General features: G+C 37.5%; 1 protein-coding gene across 2 annotated transcripts in view; it reads right to left on the minus strand.

Annotated features, from left to right (window-relative positions):
* The window catches only part of UGGT1 (UDP-glucose glycoprotein glucosyltransferase 1), a 106,282-nt gene that overhangs the window by 50,924 nt on the left and 38,338 nt on the right, over positions 1–17,020 (minus strand). For both annotated transcript variants that reach the window (XM_031451185.2, XM_031451183.2), the window contains exons 14-18: positions 15,680–15,799; positions 14,499–14,584; positions 10,883–11,018; positions 8,789–8,920; positions 3,900–4,064 (exon numbers count right to left, since the gene is read on the minus strand). In XM_031451185.2, the coding sequence (XP_031307045.2) occupies positions 3,900–4,064; positions 8,789–8,920; positions 10,883–11,018; positions 14,499–14,584; positions 15,680–15,799 (639 nt within the window). The remainder of the gene's footprint in view (positions 1–3,899; positions 4,065–8,788; positions 8,921–10,882; positions 11,019–14,498; positions 14,585–15,679; positions 15,800–17,020) is intronic.

Genomic DNA, 17,020 nt, shown 5'->3' on the forward strand with positions numbered 1-17,020 from the left:
AAGGAAGAATCAAAACCACCTCTATTTGCAGATGACATGTCCTTGTCATCTCAAAGATGACAGTATTTTCCATACAGAAAATGTTAAAGAACCCACACATACACAAAAAGAATCCACAAAAGTAGTAGCATTAATAAACAAGTTCAACACGGTTGCAGCATGTAAGAACAATATACAAAAATCAATTGCATTTCTATGTACAATCAATGAGCTGTCCAAAAATTAAATTAAGAAACTAATTTACATCAAAAAAGGTAAAATACTAAGGAATAAATTTAACAAAAGAAGTGTAAGATTTCTTTATTGAAAACTACAAAACATCACTGATGGAAAGTAACAAGACCTAAATAAATGGAAATACATCCTGTATTCATGGGTTGGAAGATGCAGTATTGTTAAGATCTCAATACTCCCCAAACTGATTTACAAATTCAATGCAATTCGTACCAAAATCCCAATGACCCCATTTTTGCAGAAACTGACAAGTTGATCTTGAGTTTCACGTGGAATTGAAAGAGACAGAGAAGAGTCAAACATTCTTCTTCTTCTTTTTTTAAGGAACACCAACGCTCATCCTGTATTTTTATTTAGATAAAAATCGTTTCTCCAACATATTAAGGGCATAGTCAGGCTAAAGAATGGCCTTGTTTCTAGCAGGAGCCATGTCACACTACACAGCTGTGGTCATATTTATGGTGACCTAGTCATTTTCTCTCAGTAGCCTATGTGAGTCCTTTACATTTGTGTAACTAAAGAGCCCAGATTGGGACTTTTTCTAAAAACGTTAGACTGCTCCAAAGCAGAAATGATGTCTCCACCTCCCAAAACTAAAAATTGTTTAAAATTTTAAACAATTATACCCCAATTTCAAATCCTCCAGTTACAAAACTTCCATGAGGAAGGGAGCACCCAGCTGTCACCCTGCTACCAGGTATGTGGGTAAGCTCCTGTGTGCACACATGCATCATGTGTTTTGTGTGTGCATCAAAGACTGATAACAGGTACACAATCACAAATGGTGGCAAAGTCACAGTGAAGACTGTGGGCTATGTTAATTGTCTTTTATTTGCATTTTGCGGTTTCTTTTTGCTTGGATTTTTAAAATTCACCTGAAGCTGAGCAAGCACAAAGCACACATGCTAAGCTAAGCTTTAGAGGCTTTTGCTGGTTTTAAGCCCCTAATATTCTTTTTCTCTTCCCTCGATTTCTCCTAAAAGAAAGCCCCACATGTCTGATTAATTAAAGTTAATCAGATTTTATTAGGTATTTTACAAGTTTTACAAAGTGGCCTGATGCAAAATGGCAGATGGGGCCCATCTGATCACAGAGAGAAGCCCAGTGAAAAGAGAAGCCTGGAAAGCAAAGGTGTTCATTTAAATCAATGGGATCTGGAATTGGAAGATTTTGTTTCAAAAAACATTCATTTTAGCAAATAGTGAGTTGAAATTAGTGCTGTTTATTTGAAACTACATAATAAGTTTTGAAACCACAGGGGCATCTTAATTATCTTGTCTGTAGCTCACTCTTTGGACTCGATTCTGACTTCTTAAAAAAAAAAATTTAAAACTTTGGTTTTCTCTGTGCTTGAGCAGTTTTCTATCTGTCAGGTGGCCAATGGGCTGGTGCTTTTCAAAATACCTTTTTATTTCAAATTACCAGTGTAATGCATATTCATTGATGAAAATACCATACATCCAGAAGAGCCCAAAGAAAAACAATCATCCGGAATCTCACCACGCTGTTCATGAAAATGTTGCTCATTTGAGGTGTTTACTTCCAGCCTAACACACACACACACACGCACATGCACACACACACATACATACACACACGTACAGACACACCTACATGTGAACACACCTACCCAGACACACTCACATACATTCAGTAACACACTCAGCCTGGGCACAATGCTTTATAACCCGCTCGCTCTAACTTGGCAACAAGTCGGAAACATGTCTTGAGATATTCTTAGTTAATATCTTTTAAATGGCTGCATTGTGCTCTGACATATCATTGTATATTTAAATTATTTCTAATTCTTCACTATCATAATGACTACTTTGGTGTACACATATATTTTATATTCATTATATACTTATGAAGTTTTTGTTCACAGAAGAACCAAACATTCTTAAAAAAAGAGAAAGTTGGAAAACTCACTTGATTATGACAGTAATCAAAACTGAGATACTCACATATGAAAAGATATATAGGTCAATGGAAAACAAGACCATCCCAAAATAAAGCTATATCTTAACAGGCAATTTATTTCTTATAAAGGCACCATGACAATTTGGTGGGGAAAGAGTTTTTTTTTTTTTCAATAAATAGTGCTTGGGACGGTTAAGCATCCAAAAAGCTATCCAGTTGTATGTTAAATTGGATAAAAAAAAAAAAGGGTGGATTCCTACCTCACTCCACATATGAAAATGAACTGAAGACTGATCAGAGAACTACATGTTAAGAGAAAAAACTACAATATACTCAGAAGAGGAAAAAGAAATCTTCACGACCTAGGATTAAGCAGGTTTCTTACATGCGATAAAATGGCACAAGCAACAAAAGAAAAAAAGTATCTTGAACTTATCAAAATTTAAAACATTTGTCCTATAAAAGACATTATCAATAAAGTAAACAGAAAAACCAGAAAATGAGAGAAAAGACTTGAAGATCATACATATAAGGAATTCATATCCAGAACACATAAAGAATTCTTACAACTAAACAGTAACAAAAGAAATAACCCAATTAAACACAGGCCAATAATCTGAATAAACACTTCTCCAAAGAGAAAATAAATGGTCAATAAGCACAGGAAAGAATGCTCAACATCATTCGTGTGTGAGTAATGCACATCAAAACCACAGTGAGATGCCACTTCACACCCACTAGGCTACATTCAAAGACAGACGATACCAAGTGTTGGCTAGAATCTGGAGAAAGTGGAGCTGGTAGGAATGTTTAAGAGTGCAGCTGCTTTGGGAAAACAGTTTGGCAGTTCTGTTAAAAACAGAATTACTGTTAAAAACAAAATTACTACATAAGCAGGCAATTCCACTTCTAGGTGTATACCCAAGACAACTGACAATACGTGTCTACACAAAAACGTGTCCACAATTGTTTACAGCAGAAGCATTATTCATAGTAACCACAGATATGTATCAACTGGTGACTGGGCAAGCAAAATATAGTTGCTATATCCACTTGAGGGACTATTATTTGACCATGAAAAGGAATGAATTACTGACACATGCTCCAACAAGGATAAACCTTGCAAACATTATGCTAGGTGAAAGAAATCAGTCATGAAAGGCCAGATAGTATATGAACCCCTTTATATAAAATGTTCAAAACAAGAAAATCCACAGAGACAGAAATTACATTCATGGTTGCCAGTGGGTAGACTAGGGGAAAATGGGGTGTGATTTCTACTGCATATCAGGTTTATGAACCTAATAATGTTCTCAAATTAGATGGAGGTGACAGTTTCAAAACTCTGTGTAAATACTAAAAACCACTGAATAGTCCACCTTGAAAGGCTGAGTTTTATGGCATGTAATTATATCTCAACAATAACCATATATATAAAACATTTGAATTTTTCTAAGTCAAAATTCCTTACAAATAGAACAAATGCCTCTTAGAAATGCTACATTCTTAAGAATTTTTAAAATAAAATTTAATCTTGAAGGCAATAAAATTAGCTATTTCAAAAATAATCTACAGAAAGCCTCATGGATATTTCCATTACAGCAGAGCTTGCTGGCAGTCTGCAAATTAGTTAGGAGTGGTGCATAGAAAACAGTGATCCTTAAAGAATTTTATGCCTACTACAGAGATGACAAAAATATAAGCAAATCATTCTCTTTCAAAACCAGCCCTGAAGCACTACTTACCAAGTACACTGCTCTTTGGAAGAAGGTTGTGGTCTCCAGGATTTTGTGCATTGTGATGGTTTCCAACTCATCAGGGTCTAGCTGCTCCTTTTCAAAGGGCATGCCATTGAACAGAACGACAGGGAGTGGACCGACTCCCGTCTGCTCATAGTAGGCTCTTGCTTCCTGAAACACATGGACCCACAAACCACATTATTGTCCTTCATGGGACAAATGGAGCAAAGCATTCACACATACGTGTTTTAACAAGAAAAAAAATCAACAGAAATATGGAAACCAAGAAATAACTAAAGAAGAAAATTTTAATATATATAAAAAAAAATCATACTTAGTATCCTACTAGGTAAAGCTGAGTTTAAATGACTGTGTTTTAATAAAATCTTGCAAATTAGGAAGTGGTTGAAGGTGGGGGAAAGGTGATTTCAAGCAGTCCAGACTATCAGACCTGAATTACATCACTACAGCCAAAGCTACTTAAATAGCCTTTCCGCAGTGACGGAGATACTCTATCCCCACTGTCAAAGGCAGCAGCCACTAATGACGTGTAGTTACTGAGCACATGAAGTCCTTTAATTTCCATGTTAAAAACCATGTGTGGCCACAGGCTGCCATAATGGGCAGCACAGGTATAAACTCTCATAAGTTATTAGGCAGATAACTTAAGATGAAATGTTTATACCCAATTCTAAATTAAAAAGGGTCCCTATTACTAAAAAAGAAATTACATCTATAGAAAACCAAACAAGGTTGGTGGGAAAACAGTGCTCAAAAATCACTCTAAAATATGCTAAACTCAATCTTTTTCCTTCTCCAGGACAAAAGAGGTTCCTTGGCAGGAAACACCAGGCAAATACATCTGTGGTGGCAAATGTATCTGGGACTTTTCCAACTATCAGCACACATATATTCCTCCAGGTATCTGGGGGACATCTCCACTATTTCAAGGAAGTTCATAAAACCTCAATTTTTAAAATTAAAAAAACTCAATTTTAATAACTTTGAGTTTTGAAAATCAATCCCCCAAGAAAGCAAAACAAAACCCACATTATAACTTTAAGTGACAATAAGAAGTAAGTAACACTGCTTTTCTCTGGAAGTGGCAACTGAGTAAGAGTCAAGGGCGGGAGGTAGATGTTTTGACTATACATTTTCCATTTTTACAACTTGCAAATAGATTATTAGACCAAATAACAGAATGCAGGCCAATTATCAAAGAGTCACGCTTAAAAGTTACATGTGAGAGTGTCTATCAACTGATCACTACAAATGTTAATTACACATAATTTTAAAACATTAACTACAGGGAAAGTCATGAATGAGCCATTCACGAATGATAACTGAGATTAATAAAGACTCAGAGTTAATATGTCAACTGTAAAATGTCTACATGTATAAGTTAGAACTTTTCTTAAGTACTACTATCTACTGGCTTTGAAAGATACAAATGTGCACCCCTCAGACTATATTCTTTTCAGTTTAAAAGATGTACTTTAATTGCACTACCTCATTTTAGAAATAATTACTTCTTTCAAATGTCAGACCCAGAAGATGACATAACTTCAAATTTGTAACAAAAGGTACAGATATTTGTCAGGGTAATAACATTTGCTAAATGCACTCATTCTCCTCTTTAAAAAAAAATGAACTCATTTCTCCTTTTCAAAATACTCTATTTTCCTGGGCTTTTTCATATGGAAGGGTGTTACGGTTCTTGCGACTTAAAAAATCTTACTGATACTTAGATTCTTAGAACCTCTGGGAATCTTACAACATCCTTCTCTTGAGAGTACATGTCTACTTCAATAGCCAGGGAATTATGCTCTGTACATACAAGAAGGGCCTCTGGTCAGCACAGATGAGGAAAACAGCCAGGTCTGGGAAGCTACTAAGGACCGAGTTCTGTGATACTCCCAACTGATTCTTCAGCAAAATCAAGATGTCAGTGCATTAAAGACAACATTTAAAAATACCCTTTTCCCCAGTTGCCCACTGTATTCAATATTTTTCAAGCAACTACTTTGATGGAGCAATCATCCACAAAAATAAGGCAACATGTACTGTTCCTTCAACAGGATGATAGAAAACTAGAGCTAAGCATTAAGAAAAAAAAATTCCAAATGTGAAATATGACAAAATTCCATTAGTTTCCTCAAATATTCCCAAAGTGGCCCTTCTTTTATTTTACCTTTTCTTTTTCTCCAGAGCACTACTCACGCTGTTTGTGAAAATGTGACAAATCACTGGGTGCCCATATCAACAGTATTTTATTTTTTAAAAAACATAAAAGGTAAGTGATTGAACAGAAGGTTGGAATACAGTAGTGGAACCATTTTCAGTCTAAACTGAGGAGATCTCCTGACTAGCTTCGACTCCAAACCTGACTGGATATATCGTAAAACAAGGAGATTTAACACTGAAGCAGGAATGATATTACCAGCATCATGGCTAGATATGATGTCCCTCATCGCTGTCTCCAGCTCAGAACAACAGTGATTCAGCATCCATCTACGGATGCATTCAAGTGTCTCTGTGGGAGCTTTGAGATCCAGCACCATACGCCAAGTGGCCCCGAGAAGTGTCACCCACTTGTAACAGGTAACAGGCAGGTAACAGGCAGACAGGCTTTGACCTTGACTGTGGACTCTGCATTGGCCCATCAGCTGGCTCCAGGCCACAGCCTGGGAACCTCAGGGAAAAACTGTCTTAATTAATCACCTACAGACAAGGGAGCCTTTGCGGAAGTCTAGGTTTGCAGAAGAGGAGTTCCAGGACACCGTTAGAGCAAAAAGATACGAGTCTGGACACAGTGGAGAGGGTCAGAGAAACAGTCTGACTTTACTCACATCACCCCTCTCCCAAGACAGCACTGTTTAGAGCTGTGAGACATCTTCTGGGCCCATGATTTCTCCTACAGAGGAAGTAAGGGCAAATGATTGAGTGCTCAACCTCTCCAGCTATGTGAGATGCCGTCAAAGAGGCTCATTTCTCTACTGCCCCAACCAGAACACCGAATTGTGAGCCGCCTCAGGTGGCTGGGAGGGCAGCAGACAGTGCTAGCAGGGGGCTTTTGCACAGCAAAGGAAACCACTGACAAAGTATAAAATCAACCTACTGAATGGGAGTAAATGTTTACAAATACATGACCAGTAAGGGGTCAATATTCAAAATATACAAACAGTTTATACAACACAACATTAAAAAATACTAAACAACCCAATTAAAAAACAGGCAGAAGAACTGAACAGACATTTTTCCAAAGAGGACATGCAGGTGGTCAACAGGCACATGAAAAAAACGTTCAACATCACAAATCATCAGGAAATGAAAATCAAAACCACAGTGACACATCACCTTACACCTGTCAGAATGGCTGTCATCAAAAAGACAATAAAAAAATGTTGATGAGCACATGGAGAAAAGGGAACCCTCTTGCACTGTTGGTAGGAATGTAAATTGGTGCAGCCACTATTGAAAACAGTATGGAGATTCCTCAAAAAATTCATAGAACTACCATACAATCCAGCAATTCCACACCTGGTTATTTATCCAAAGAAAACAAAAACACTTATCAAAAAAAATACATGTGTACCCCTATGTTCATCACAGCATTATTTACAATAACCAAGATACAGAAACAACCTTAACGTCCATCAATGGATGAATGGATAAAGAAGATGTGCTATATACACACACAACAGAATACTACTCAGCCATAAAAATGATGAAATCTTGCCATTTGTGACAACATGGATGGACCTTGAGGGTATTATGCTAAGTGAAATAAAAAGACTAATAAATAAACAAAAGCAAAATAAATGAACAACTCAAACCGAACAAAAACAAACACACAGATACAGAGAAGACAGTTGTGGATACTGGGAGCAGGGAAACAGGTGAAGGAGACCAACTGTACAGTGATGGATGAAAACTCAATTTTCTGTGGTGAGCAAGTTGTAGGGAATATGGACATAGAAATACAATGCTACACACATGAAACTTACATAATGTTACAAATCAATGTTACTTCAAAAAATAGGAAGGAAGGAAGGAAACAAAAACAACTTGAATGACTAGAAAAACAAAAAGGAGAAAGGCTAAAAACAACTGGTGCCGAATTAAGTGTGGGTAAGACTTGGGAGGGATACTATCGATCTAGGATTCTGTACTTGGATATAAGAGGAATTATAAACACATTATCAGTATGGTTTCTAATGGAATGATAGCTCGGATCTCCAAACAGCAGAACCAATGGCCTGTCCTTCATTTGAAAAAAAGTTGGTAAATAAATATACTTCCATTGTTTTAAATTAAAACGTTTCAGAAATGTATTTGCTTTCCTTGCCTTCACATTTACTTTCAATAAACTGATCACCTTGTTCCTGCTTACAGTAAAAGGTCCTTTGCTGTGCTTACTGTCTCACGAGAAACACTATTATCTTTAAATAAAAATGTTAAAAAATTTCCCTGTCTTTATTATCACATGTTGCCATTCTGTTTCTTACATTTCTTACTACATTCCCATCTTTAGCCTGAACAACTAGATACATGACACACATAAAGCCAGACACTCTATCTCGACAAGCATACATCATATACTCCCCGTGATTTTATCCAGAACATGCATCACACAAGCACCACCACTGCGTTGTAAAAACAAAGTTTTTCCATTTTAATAGTTAACAGGCCAGCTAAAAATCGACGATATCATCACACAATTGAAATATAAACTATATTTGCAAAGACAGAAAAGTGATCTGGTTTCTAAACTTTTAAATGCCAAGTACCTAGATACTTCACCACCACCACCTTTACTGACAAAAACCCCCAAAAAGGGGAGGCAAGGAAAGTACCATGTTGCAGCCAGATGAGAAGTGCCAAAGAAGTCTTACCTTCCGATTCTGATCATAAGCAGAATCAATCCCCAAAATGCTATTCACTTCCACGTAGGGGTATTTCTTCTCCAGGACACTGACTACGTGTTCAACTTTCACTTTTTCTCCGGTCCTTACTTTATTATATATCTGAAGAAAGAAAAACCAGGTAACCGACTACACTTTGAAATCCAAATTTCAGAGTATTTATTATAAAAATTTCAGAACATAGAGGAAAACATTGCTATTTCTCTTAAAAAAGCAAATTGGCTGTATCAGCAATTCTCTCTCTTCCAGGTACTTCCTTATGCCTTCTTATGTTAGAAACTACATATTCTGAAAATGACTCAATCAGTTCATACATTAAGTCCTAAGTGCAAAAATGTGTTATTTTTTAAAAATCTGAATACATGTAAGTAATCCTTGAAGTAAGACCTCATGTCCATGACGTTTAAGGGGAAAAAAGTTTCAAAATATGTATGGCATAATCACTGTTTTTAAAAAGCAGACATAAAACAAATAACACAACTGTGTCTGTATATGTACGATTAAGTACCTGGAAGGATACAAGGCAAGCTTTTAACAGTGGCTGCCTTTATGGAGCAGGAGTAAGGAGGGGAGAGACAGAGATTTTAAACTGACACACTTTAATATTATTAAAAAAAAATTGTTTGCAGTGAACGTAATTCTTTTTACTTTTGCGATTAAAAATAAACAAAAAGGAGTGAAACTCACTATCCTTTCCTTCATACACGTAGTTATGAGGGGAAAAAAAACTTTAAAAAGCAGACTCATTATCCTCAACGATGTCTTCTGAACTTATTTCATTCTCCAAGCCCTACTGCTCACTGCGGTCCACCATCATTTCCCACAGAGATCACAGCAACTGCTCATCGACTCGTATCTGTGCCACTTTCTTTATCCTTCATCAGCTCCATCTCCAAGCATCAGAATGAGGTTTTCAACTGGAGTTTGACTCTGCTATCTGGACACCTGTTATCCAGCCCAGTGGACTCGAAGACCAGGTTTCCATCTCCACTCTGCTCTCACAATACTCCACTCAACTCACACGAACAACTTGGAATCACTACCTCTAATCTGTAGCCATTGTTCAGCTGACTCCTGTTCTTCCTGCACTCAGCTGGGACAACTTCCCACGCCACAAAAACACCCAGGGCCAGCCCCAGTGGAGCGAGGTCCCAGGGCTGCTGGAGCCCCTGTGCTCCCCACACGGTACTGAACCATCTGAGTGATGGTGTCGCCCACCAGATTCTAAGGCCTTTGAGGATGGGGGAAAATGTATTCTGAGCAGCTTCTCTGTATCCCAAGCAGCCAGTATGGCCCTGGCAAATGCCGAGTCTTTAACAGAAGTTGGCCAAATAAACAAACGAACATTTTAACTAATAAAAAAATGCCCCAGACTGAATCTCTGAACAATAAACATGACGAACATCATAAACAGCAGGCTCACATCACATTTACAGGTAAAAGTGGTGACAATCAATTACTTTAAAGATGTGTTTTCAATAATTAACACTACTCTGTAAACAAAAGAACCATTAGTTGTAAAGTTTTTTATACTCAAAAATAGAAAGAAAAAACAAAAAACAAGGAGAGTTCTCTGTCTGAATTTGAGCAAGTACCTTGAATATATATGTAAATATCAGGGTACTTCAGACTTCCCAGTTAAAATAGAGAAAACAGACAATAAGAATTTTATGACTTAACTATTAAACTGATTCCTAATAAAATATCATGCTGGTCTCAAAAGGAAAAAAAAAAAAACACTCTTTTAAGCAAGTAGAGAACATCACATTTAGCAAAAGGCATTAATTAGTGATTTCACATCACCAAAAGGCAGAAGACTAAGATACATTAATATATTAGTATCTAAGGAATTAGGATCTAAGGAATCTTAGTTAAAATCACAGCCATCTATTAGTAACATTGGTGTATCAATAAAGGCAACTCCAGAAATAGAAAATGCGTAAAGTTTGTGTAAATAATTTACCTTTTTCTCTTTAAAAAAATTTAGAATCCCCTTACCACATACTGTTTCTTAGAGTAAGTTAGATTCTAAAAAATTATTCATCATGTTGAATGAAAACATACATGTGTCAGAGTCTGGAAGGCATGATAATCATCCACCTCCTGGGCAACATAATTATACGCTCTCAGAACAGCCACTCCAGCATCCTGCATCCCATCAACATCTTCAGAGTCATTAACCACAAAGATTAAACCAAGTCTGGAGGAGACAGGGAAGGGAAGGGCAAAAAGAAGAAAAAGAAACATCTCAAAGAATGCAACCAGTTAAAAAAGGAAAGGTATCCTTGTACCCCCACCCCCCAGAAATACTACAGCTAATAGAAGAAGACTATCCTCTCTTCAAAAACACAGCTCACATCATACTGGAACATGGTTGGCAAAGACATTCATCACTCACAGAACAAAAAAGCAGGTTCCCAAAGGCAGCTCAGACCTTTTTCACTGTGGAAGCAAGCTGTTTCCACATCATGAAACGAGGCTGTGACTGACATGAAGGGTGTTGCTATAATTTTAGATGGAGATTTTATTGTTTTTAAACAAGAATTCGGGGAACTGAACATTTTCAGAATATGAAAATATATAGAAAAGGAGGGATTTGGAGATTTAATATCAGCAATATGAGCTTCATAGGTCACTGGAAAGTGTAAAAATATTTACTACTGTCCTCAGACAAAAAGCTACAACCAAAGTTAAAGTTTACCACATTTTAAAACTTAAAGGAATAAACCGTGAGACACCATTACACCTCTACAGACGGGCCAAAAAAATCCTGCACTGGCCATTGTAGAGGCCACTAGCCTCCACACTGAAGTAAAAGCAGTGGAGAAAGGACTGTCTTTTTAACAAATGGTGCTGGAACGACTGGACATCCACCTGCAAAATAATGAATCCAGACAGAGATCTTATACCCTCACAAAAACTAACTCAAAACGGGTCACAGACATAAATGTAAAACACAAATTGTAAAATTCACAGGAAATAACATAGGAGAAAATTAGGTGATCTTCAGTTTGACAATGACTCATTAGATCTAACTTTAGATTACCCACAACAAAAAGAATTTTTAAAGTGGATTTCATTTAAATTAAGAACTTCGGCTCTGAGAAAGAAACTTAAGAGAATGAAGACAAGCCACAGGCTAGCAGAAAATCTGTGCAAAACACCTGTCTGATACAGGACTGATGTGTGAAATATACAAAGAACTCTTAAAACTAACAAAAAAGTTTAAAATGGGCAAAAGAACTGAACAATCACCTCCCCAAATAAGACATACAGCTGGCAAATAAGCTCAACTTAAAAGATGCTCAGCATCCTATGTCATTAGGGAATTTCAAATTAAAACCATAGTGAGATACCACTACGCATCTATTAGAGCAGCTAAAATCCAAAACTCGGACACCACCAAATTCTGGAGAGGATGTGGAGCGCTAAGAACTCTCACTGCTGGTAAAAATGTAAATGGTACAACCACTTGGAACACAGTGTGGTGGTTTCACAAAAAACTAAACATGGTTTTACCATAAGATAAAGCAGCCCTACTTCTCAGTACTCACTCAAATGAGCCGAAAATACATCCAAACAAAAACCTGAATACCGATGTCTGTAGCAGCTTTATTCATAACTGCACTAACTTGGAAGCAAAGATGTCTGTTAACAGGAAAATGGATTAAAAAAAACTACAATACATCCATATAATGGAATATTATTGGCAGTGATAAAAAGAAATGAGCTATCAAGCCACAAAAAGGCATGGACAATGCCTAAAAGCCTACTCCTAAGTGAAAGAAGCCAATCTAGAAATGTTACAAACATCATGATTCTGGAGAAGACAAAACTATGGAGACAACAAGGTCAGTGGTTGCCAGGGCCTGGGAGAGAGGGAGAGAGGAGGGGAGAGAGGGACAAAACTGGAGCACAGGGGATTTTTAGGGCAGTGAACTCATCTGCATGACACTACAGAGGGGAAAGGTCATTATTCATGTGTCAAAACCCACAGAGTGTACAACAAAAATAATGAACCCTAATGTAGACTAGGGACTTTAGTTAATAATAATGTTACCAATACCAGTTAATTAATCAACACTGTTCTAAAAAATACAAAGTTGATTTTTTTTAAGTACAGCCTAAAAATAGAAGATGAAAATATAAACATATATCAAACATCATGCCCTAGAATGTGTGTATACATGGATGAGGTGGTGAGAGTCTGTTTTTAGATGAAAATTGTCTTTGTTTTTTTTTTTTTTTAAATCCCACTTATGACAGAAATCATATAAGTAAGCTCCAGGCAGAAATGACCTAAATATTATTCTAATGAAAATAAATTACAGGCTAGCACCTAATTATCTCCCCACAAAGTAATTCCCTTTCTCAAGTACCCAATTTCTAGAAAGGATGTCAGAGTTTCCTGTTAGCTAGACCTCAAAACTCAGACTTCTGAATTCTCAGATTTGTCCCCTCGTCTCCTCGGGTCCTGGTGACAGCTGAGCATAGCACATCACCTCAAACTAAGGAAACCAGCAGCTGGTCTGCCCTGGGTCTTCCTGCCAATTGTCCACAACACGTCTCTTCACTGCCTATGAGTTGAGTGTCTTCTTCTCACCTGCCTTTGCAATCTGAAGACCACATTCCCTCTCTCTGTCCCTCAGTGCAACTCAGTAAGTATTTAATTAGTGCCCACTGCATACTTCTTCTGTGTTCTTGTACTTCTCTTGTAATTAAAACATAGCACTGGCTATAATTCAGTAGTTTATTCATCTATCCAACCAGGCAGTATTCATGTGTTAAACTAAAAATGTAATTAAACTCAAAATCTCTGCTCTTCCATCAATGAAAACTCATCATTTTCTTCAAAGCCTATCTTAAATTCAACTTTGCCATGAAATCTTTGTCCGTCCCAAGTATCTGCCCATAATCTTTCGTTTCCTGAAATTCTAAAGCACTTATAACTAGTAGGACATAACCTAGCACTTGATCAAATATCTTACTGGAAGTACACACGGTATTTTTTTCCAAGAAGGTAGAAATGTGGCTTACACACCACTCACAGCACTTAGCTCAGTGCTGAGTGCAGAACACACAACTGTTAGCTGAACAGTTCTTTTCTTCTTTGTTTTCATGTTTCCTAAGAATTCAAGTTACCAGAGACTACGTTATTCAGAATCTAAGTGAGAATGTCTTAATCCTTATATGTAAACCCTTGAAACACTGTTCTTAAAAGGCACCGTGGAACCCCAGCCATTCCAGTACCCTGTTGGCAGACTTGGTAACACAAGTGACATACATGTGTCTGTGTGCATCACAAAAAGCTGTATAAACATCTGGACAGTCTAACAAAAGTTCTTGGCAAAGGTCCTCATCTCTCCTGAAAGTGGAAGTAGGTTCTGTGACGTGGACGCTTACCTAGGAGGGCTCCCTTTCGCTGGGAGCAAGATGAGACCACGTGCTATTTTTAAACAGGCTATTTGTTAATAATTCAACAGTGGTAAGATTCTATTCATTGAGAATCAAATTCTCTATCCCAAAAGATACTGGTTTCATACCAAGCAAAGATAAAACTGCTGTTAATGATCCCCACTATTAATTATCCTGTAATTCAGCAGCACCAGAGCCGCTCTTAAGAAAGACAAACACAACCTCAGCTAAATGAGACAGACCGTCAGATCAATACCGCCGTTACCTTAGTGGTATATGATTACTGAGGAACATCTCAGCTGTGTTCATCAGCTCTGCAGTGCTCTCATGGGCAGGGTCAACTAGGAAAACCTGCAGGGGAAGAAAAAGGAAAACATGAAATCACATTTACTCACATGTCACCGGGCCAATAAAAATGACTTCTTTATACTTGCAGGCCACCTTCTTCCAGGCACTTTTGATCCACACAGAAAAGGAGTTACATAGCACCTACCCTCCCTTTGTGTTGAAAGAACGTGGAACTGAAAGGCTCAGTGATCTTCCCCTGGTATTATGCTAATAACGTGGGCTTGTATCCAGGTGGCTAACACCTAGTCTTTACTCAAGTTCTACTAACCCTCCCGCCTTAGAAAATGGAGATTAGCTTCTTGTGTACTCATTTCAAAGGACCTCTGAATTAAGAATTCACTTAGAACCCAATTTTTAGACCACAATACTAGCTGTCATGTATTAAGCTCTCCTGATGTGCTTTAAAAAATAATTATTTCATCTAATTTTATTTAGTCAAAATTATCATTTAATAAATTATCTTTCGGTAAGCGAAAAAGAAACTGAAACTTTGACTGGGAAGGAAAAAAGTGGTTTCAAGAGTGAGGGAAGTCAAGAGGACCGTTTCCCTTGCATGTTTTGAGGAGGCCAACCTCGGCCCTCACCTGCTCCTGTCTCTTCAGGAGCTGCATGAGGGAAGAGAAAGAAATGAGGAAATGGGAAAAGACAGCCAACCAAGAATCTTCCTCCTCTATCTCTCCAAAGCAGTGAAATACGGAATAAAAAGTAGGAGCTGACAGCAAGACTTATTTAAGAGAATAAATTGAACCATTAAATTTTACAGATTAAGATATTCAAGAAAAACGGTAGCAACATTCTCATCTTCTGAGGAGAAAAGAACCTTCTTAAAACTCAAACAACACAGCCTGAACCATCAGGTTAAGGATGAGAAGCACTCCTTATATGCTGACATCTTTCTAGCTGTACAAACGATCCACACATTTCCAAGTCCTTTCAGTTTTAGGATGGGGCTATACAACGGGCACATTTAGCAGTGGCAGTGGTGGGAGAAACAGCTGGGGAAGGAGAGAAGTGAACATTCGCGATATGACAGGAAGGGAGGGGACAAGGCACAGGAGAAACAGAGATCATGGCCAGGCAATGTGGAGTTTTACTCACCATGTTATGCAAGTTCTTCCTGATCTGGCGGATAACACCGGGAAACGTGGGGCGAAGTAACTCCTGTAGACTAGAAGGCCATGAATTATAGCGGCTGTCAACCTCCAGGTTGTTGATCCACTAAGGAAAAATGAACACAAACCAGTGCATACACTTTAGTCACTACCAGTGAAATCTGCAGAGGCAACAATAAGACTTTAAATTATTTTAAGAGGAATTACATGGGAAAAGACCATTTTCAAAAATACAACGATTAAATAGAAAAATGAGTGACTAAAACACAAGCCACAGAATTGAGAAGGCAGTTGCAACCTACAAAATCAATTCAGAACTAATGTCAAGAATATCTGTAGAAATTTAACATATCAATAAAGGCGAGCAACATATGAGAAATGGAAATGAGTCAAGAACATGAGTAAGAACTTTACAGAGAAAATTCAAATGGGCAGTTAACACAGGAAAGATGTATGCCTTCACTTATAATAATTCAAGACATATAAATTAAAACCACAATGAAATTTCACACTCATTAAACTGAAAAAATTTTTAAGTTTGTCAATATCCAAGCACAGGCAAAAACAGAGAGCAATGGGAACGCTCACCAATTCTGGGGTCTGGAACGGTCACTTTAGAGAAGGTGACCTAATAAAGCTGACGCCTTTATTACTATCCTACCACTAGTACTCCAGCTCCAGGTATCTACCCCAAATAAATTCTCACACGTATGCAGGAAGAGAGGGGTACAGAAAGGCCAAAACAGTATGGCTTGTAACAGCAAAAAATTAGAAACAACTTAATATCCATAAGGAAAGCAATGGATAAAGTAGTACGTAACATTTGCATAGAAAGAGCAGGGTGGGAAGATATGCATGTATTACCTTGCTCAGGTGGATACAGAGTATTTCTGGAAAGGTATACAAGGAATTGATAATGTCTGTTGCTTCTGGGGAGAAAAACTGGACATCTGGGTGAAGAGTCTTTACAATAAATACTCTTTCGCATGTCTTAAATTTTAAACTGTGAATTTATAAAAGATACTTCAAAAAATAAGTTAAAATATATAACATGGTATGATAAACTTGACCTATATGTATCAACCTACTGAGTCTTGAAAAAACTGTTGAGTAATAATTAAAAAAACAATTGATGAAGGAGGCTAACATGGCATTTGTCAAAATTTTAAAGGATGCAATGGGGAAGAAAATGATCCAGTAAGGGACAGGAGGGAAACATGCCAACCTCAGGAGAGGAATTACTGCATGGAGAAGAGGGAGGGACTGGGAAGGGATATAAGGAAGGCTTTGGCTGAAGCATTTTTTTCTTCCAAGACAACAAACCTGA

The sequence above is a fragment of the Camelus dromedarius genome, chromosome 4, assembly GCF_036321535.1.
Source record: "Camelus dromedarius isolate mCamDro1 chromosome 4, mCamDro1.pat, whole genome shotgun sequence".
Classification (NCBI taxonomy): domain Eukaryota; kingdom Metazoa; phylum Chordata; class Mammalia; order Artiodactyla; family Camelidae; genus Camelus; species Camelus dromedarius.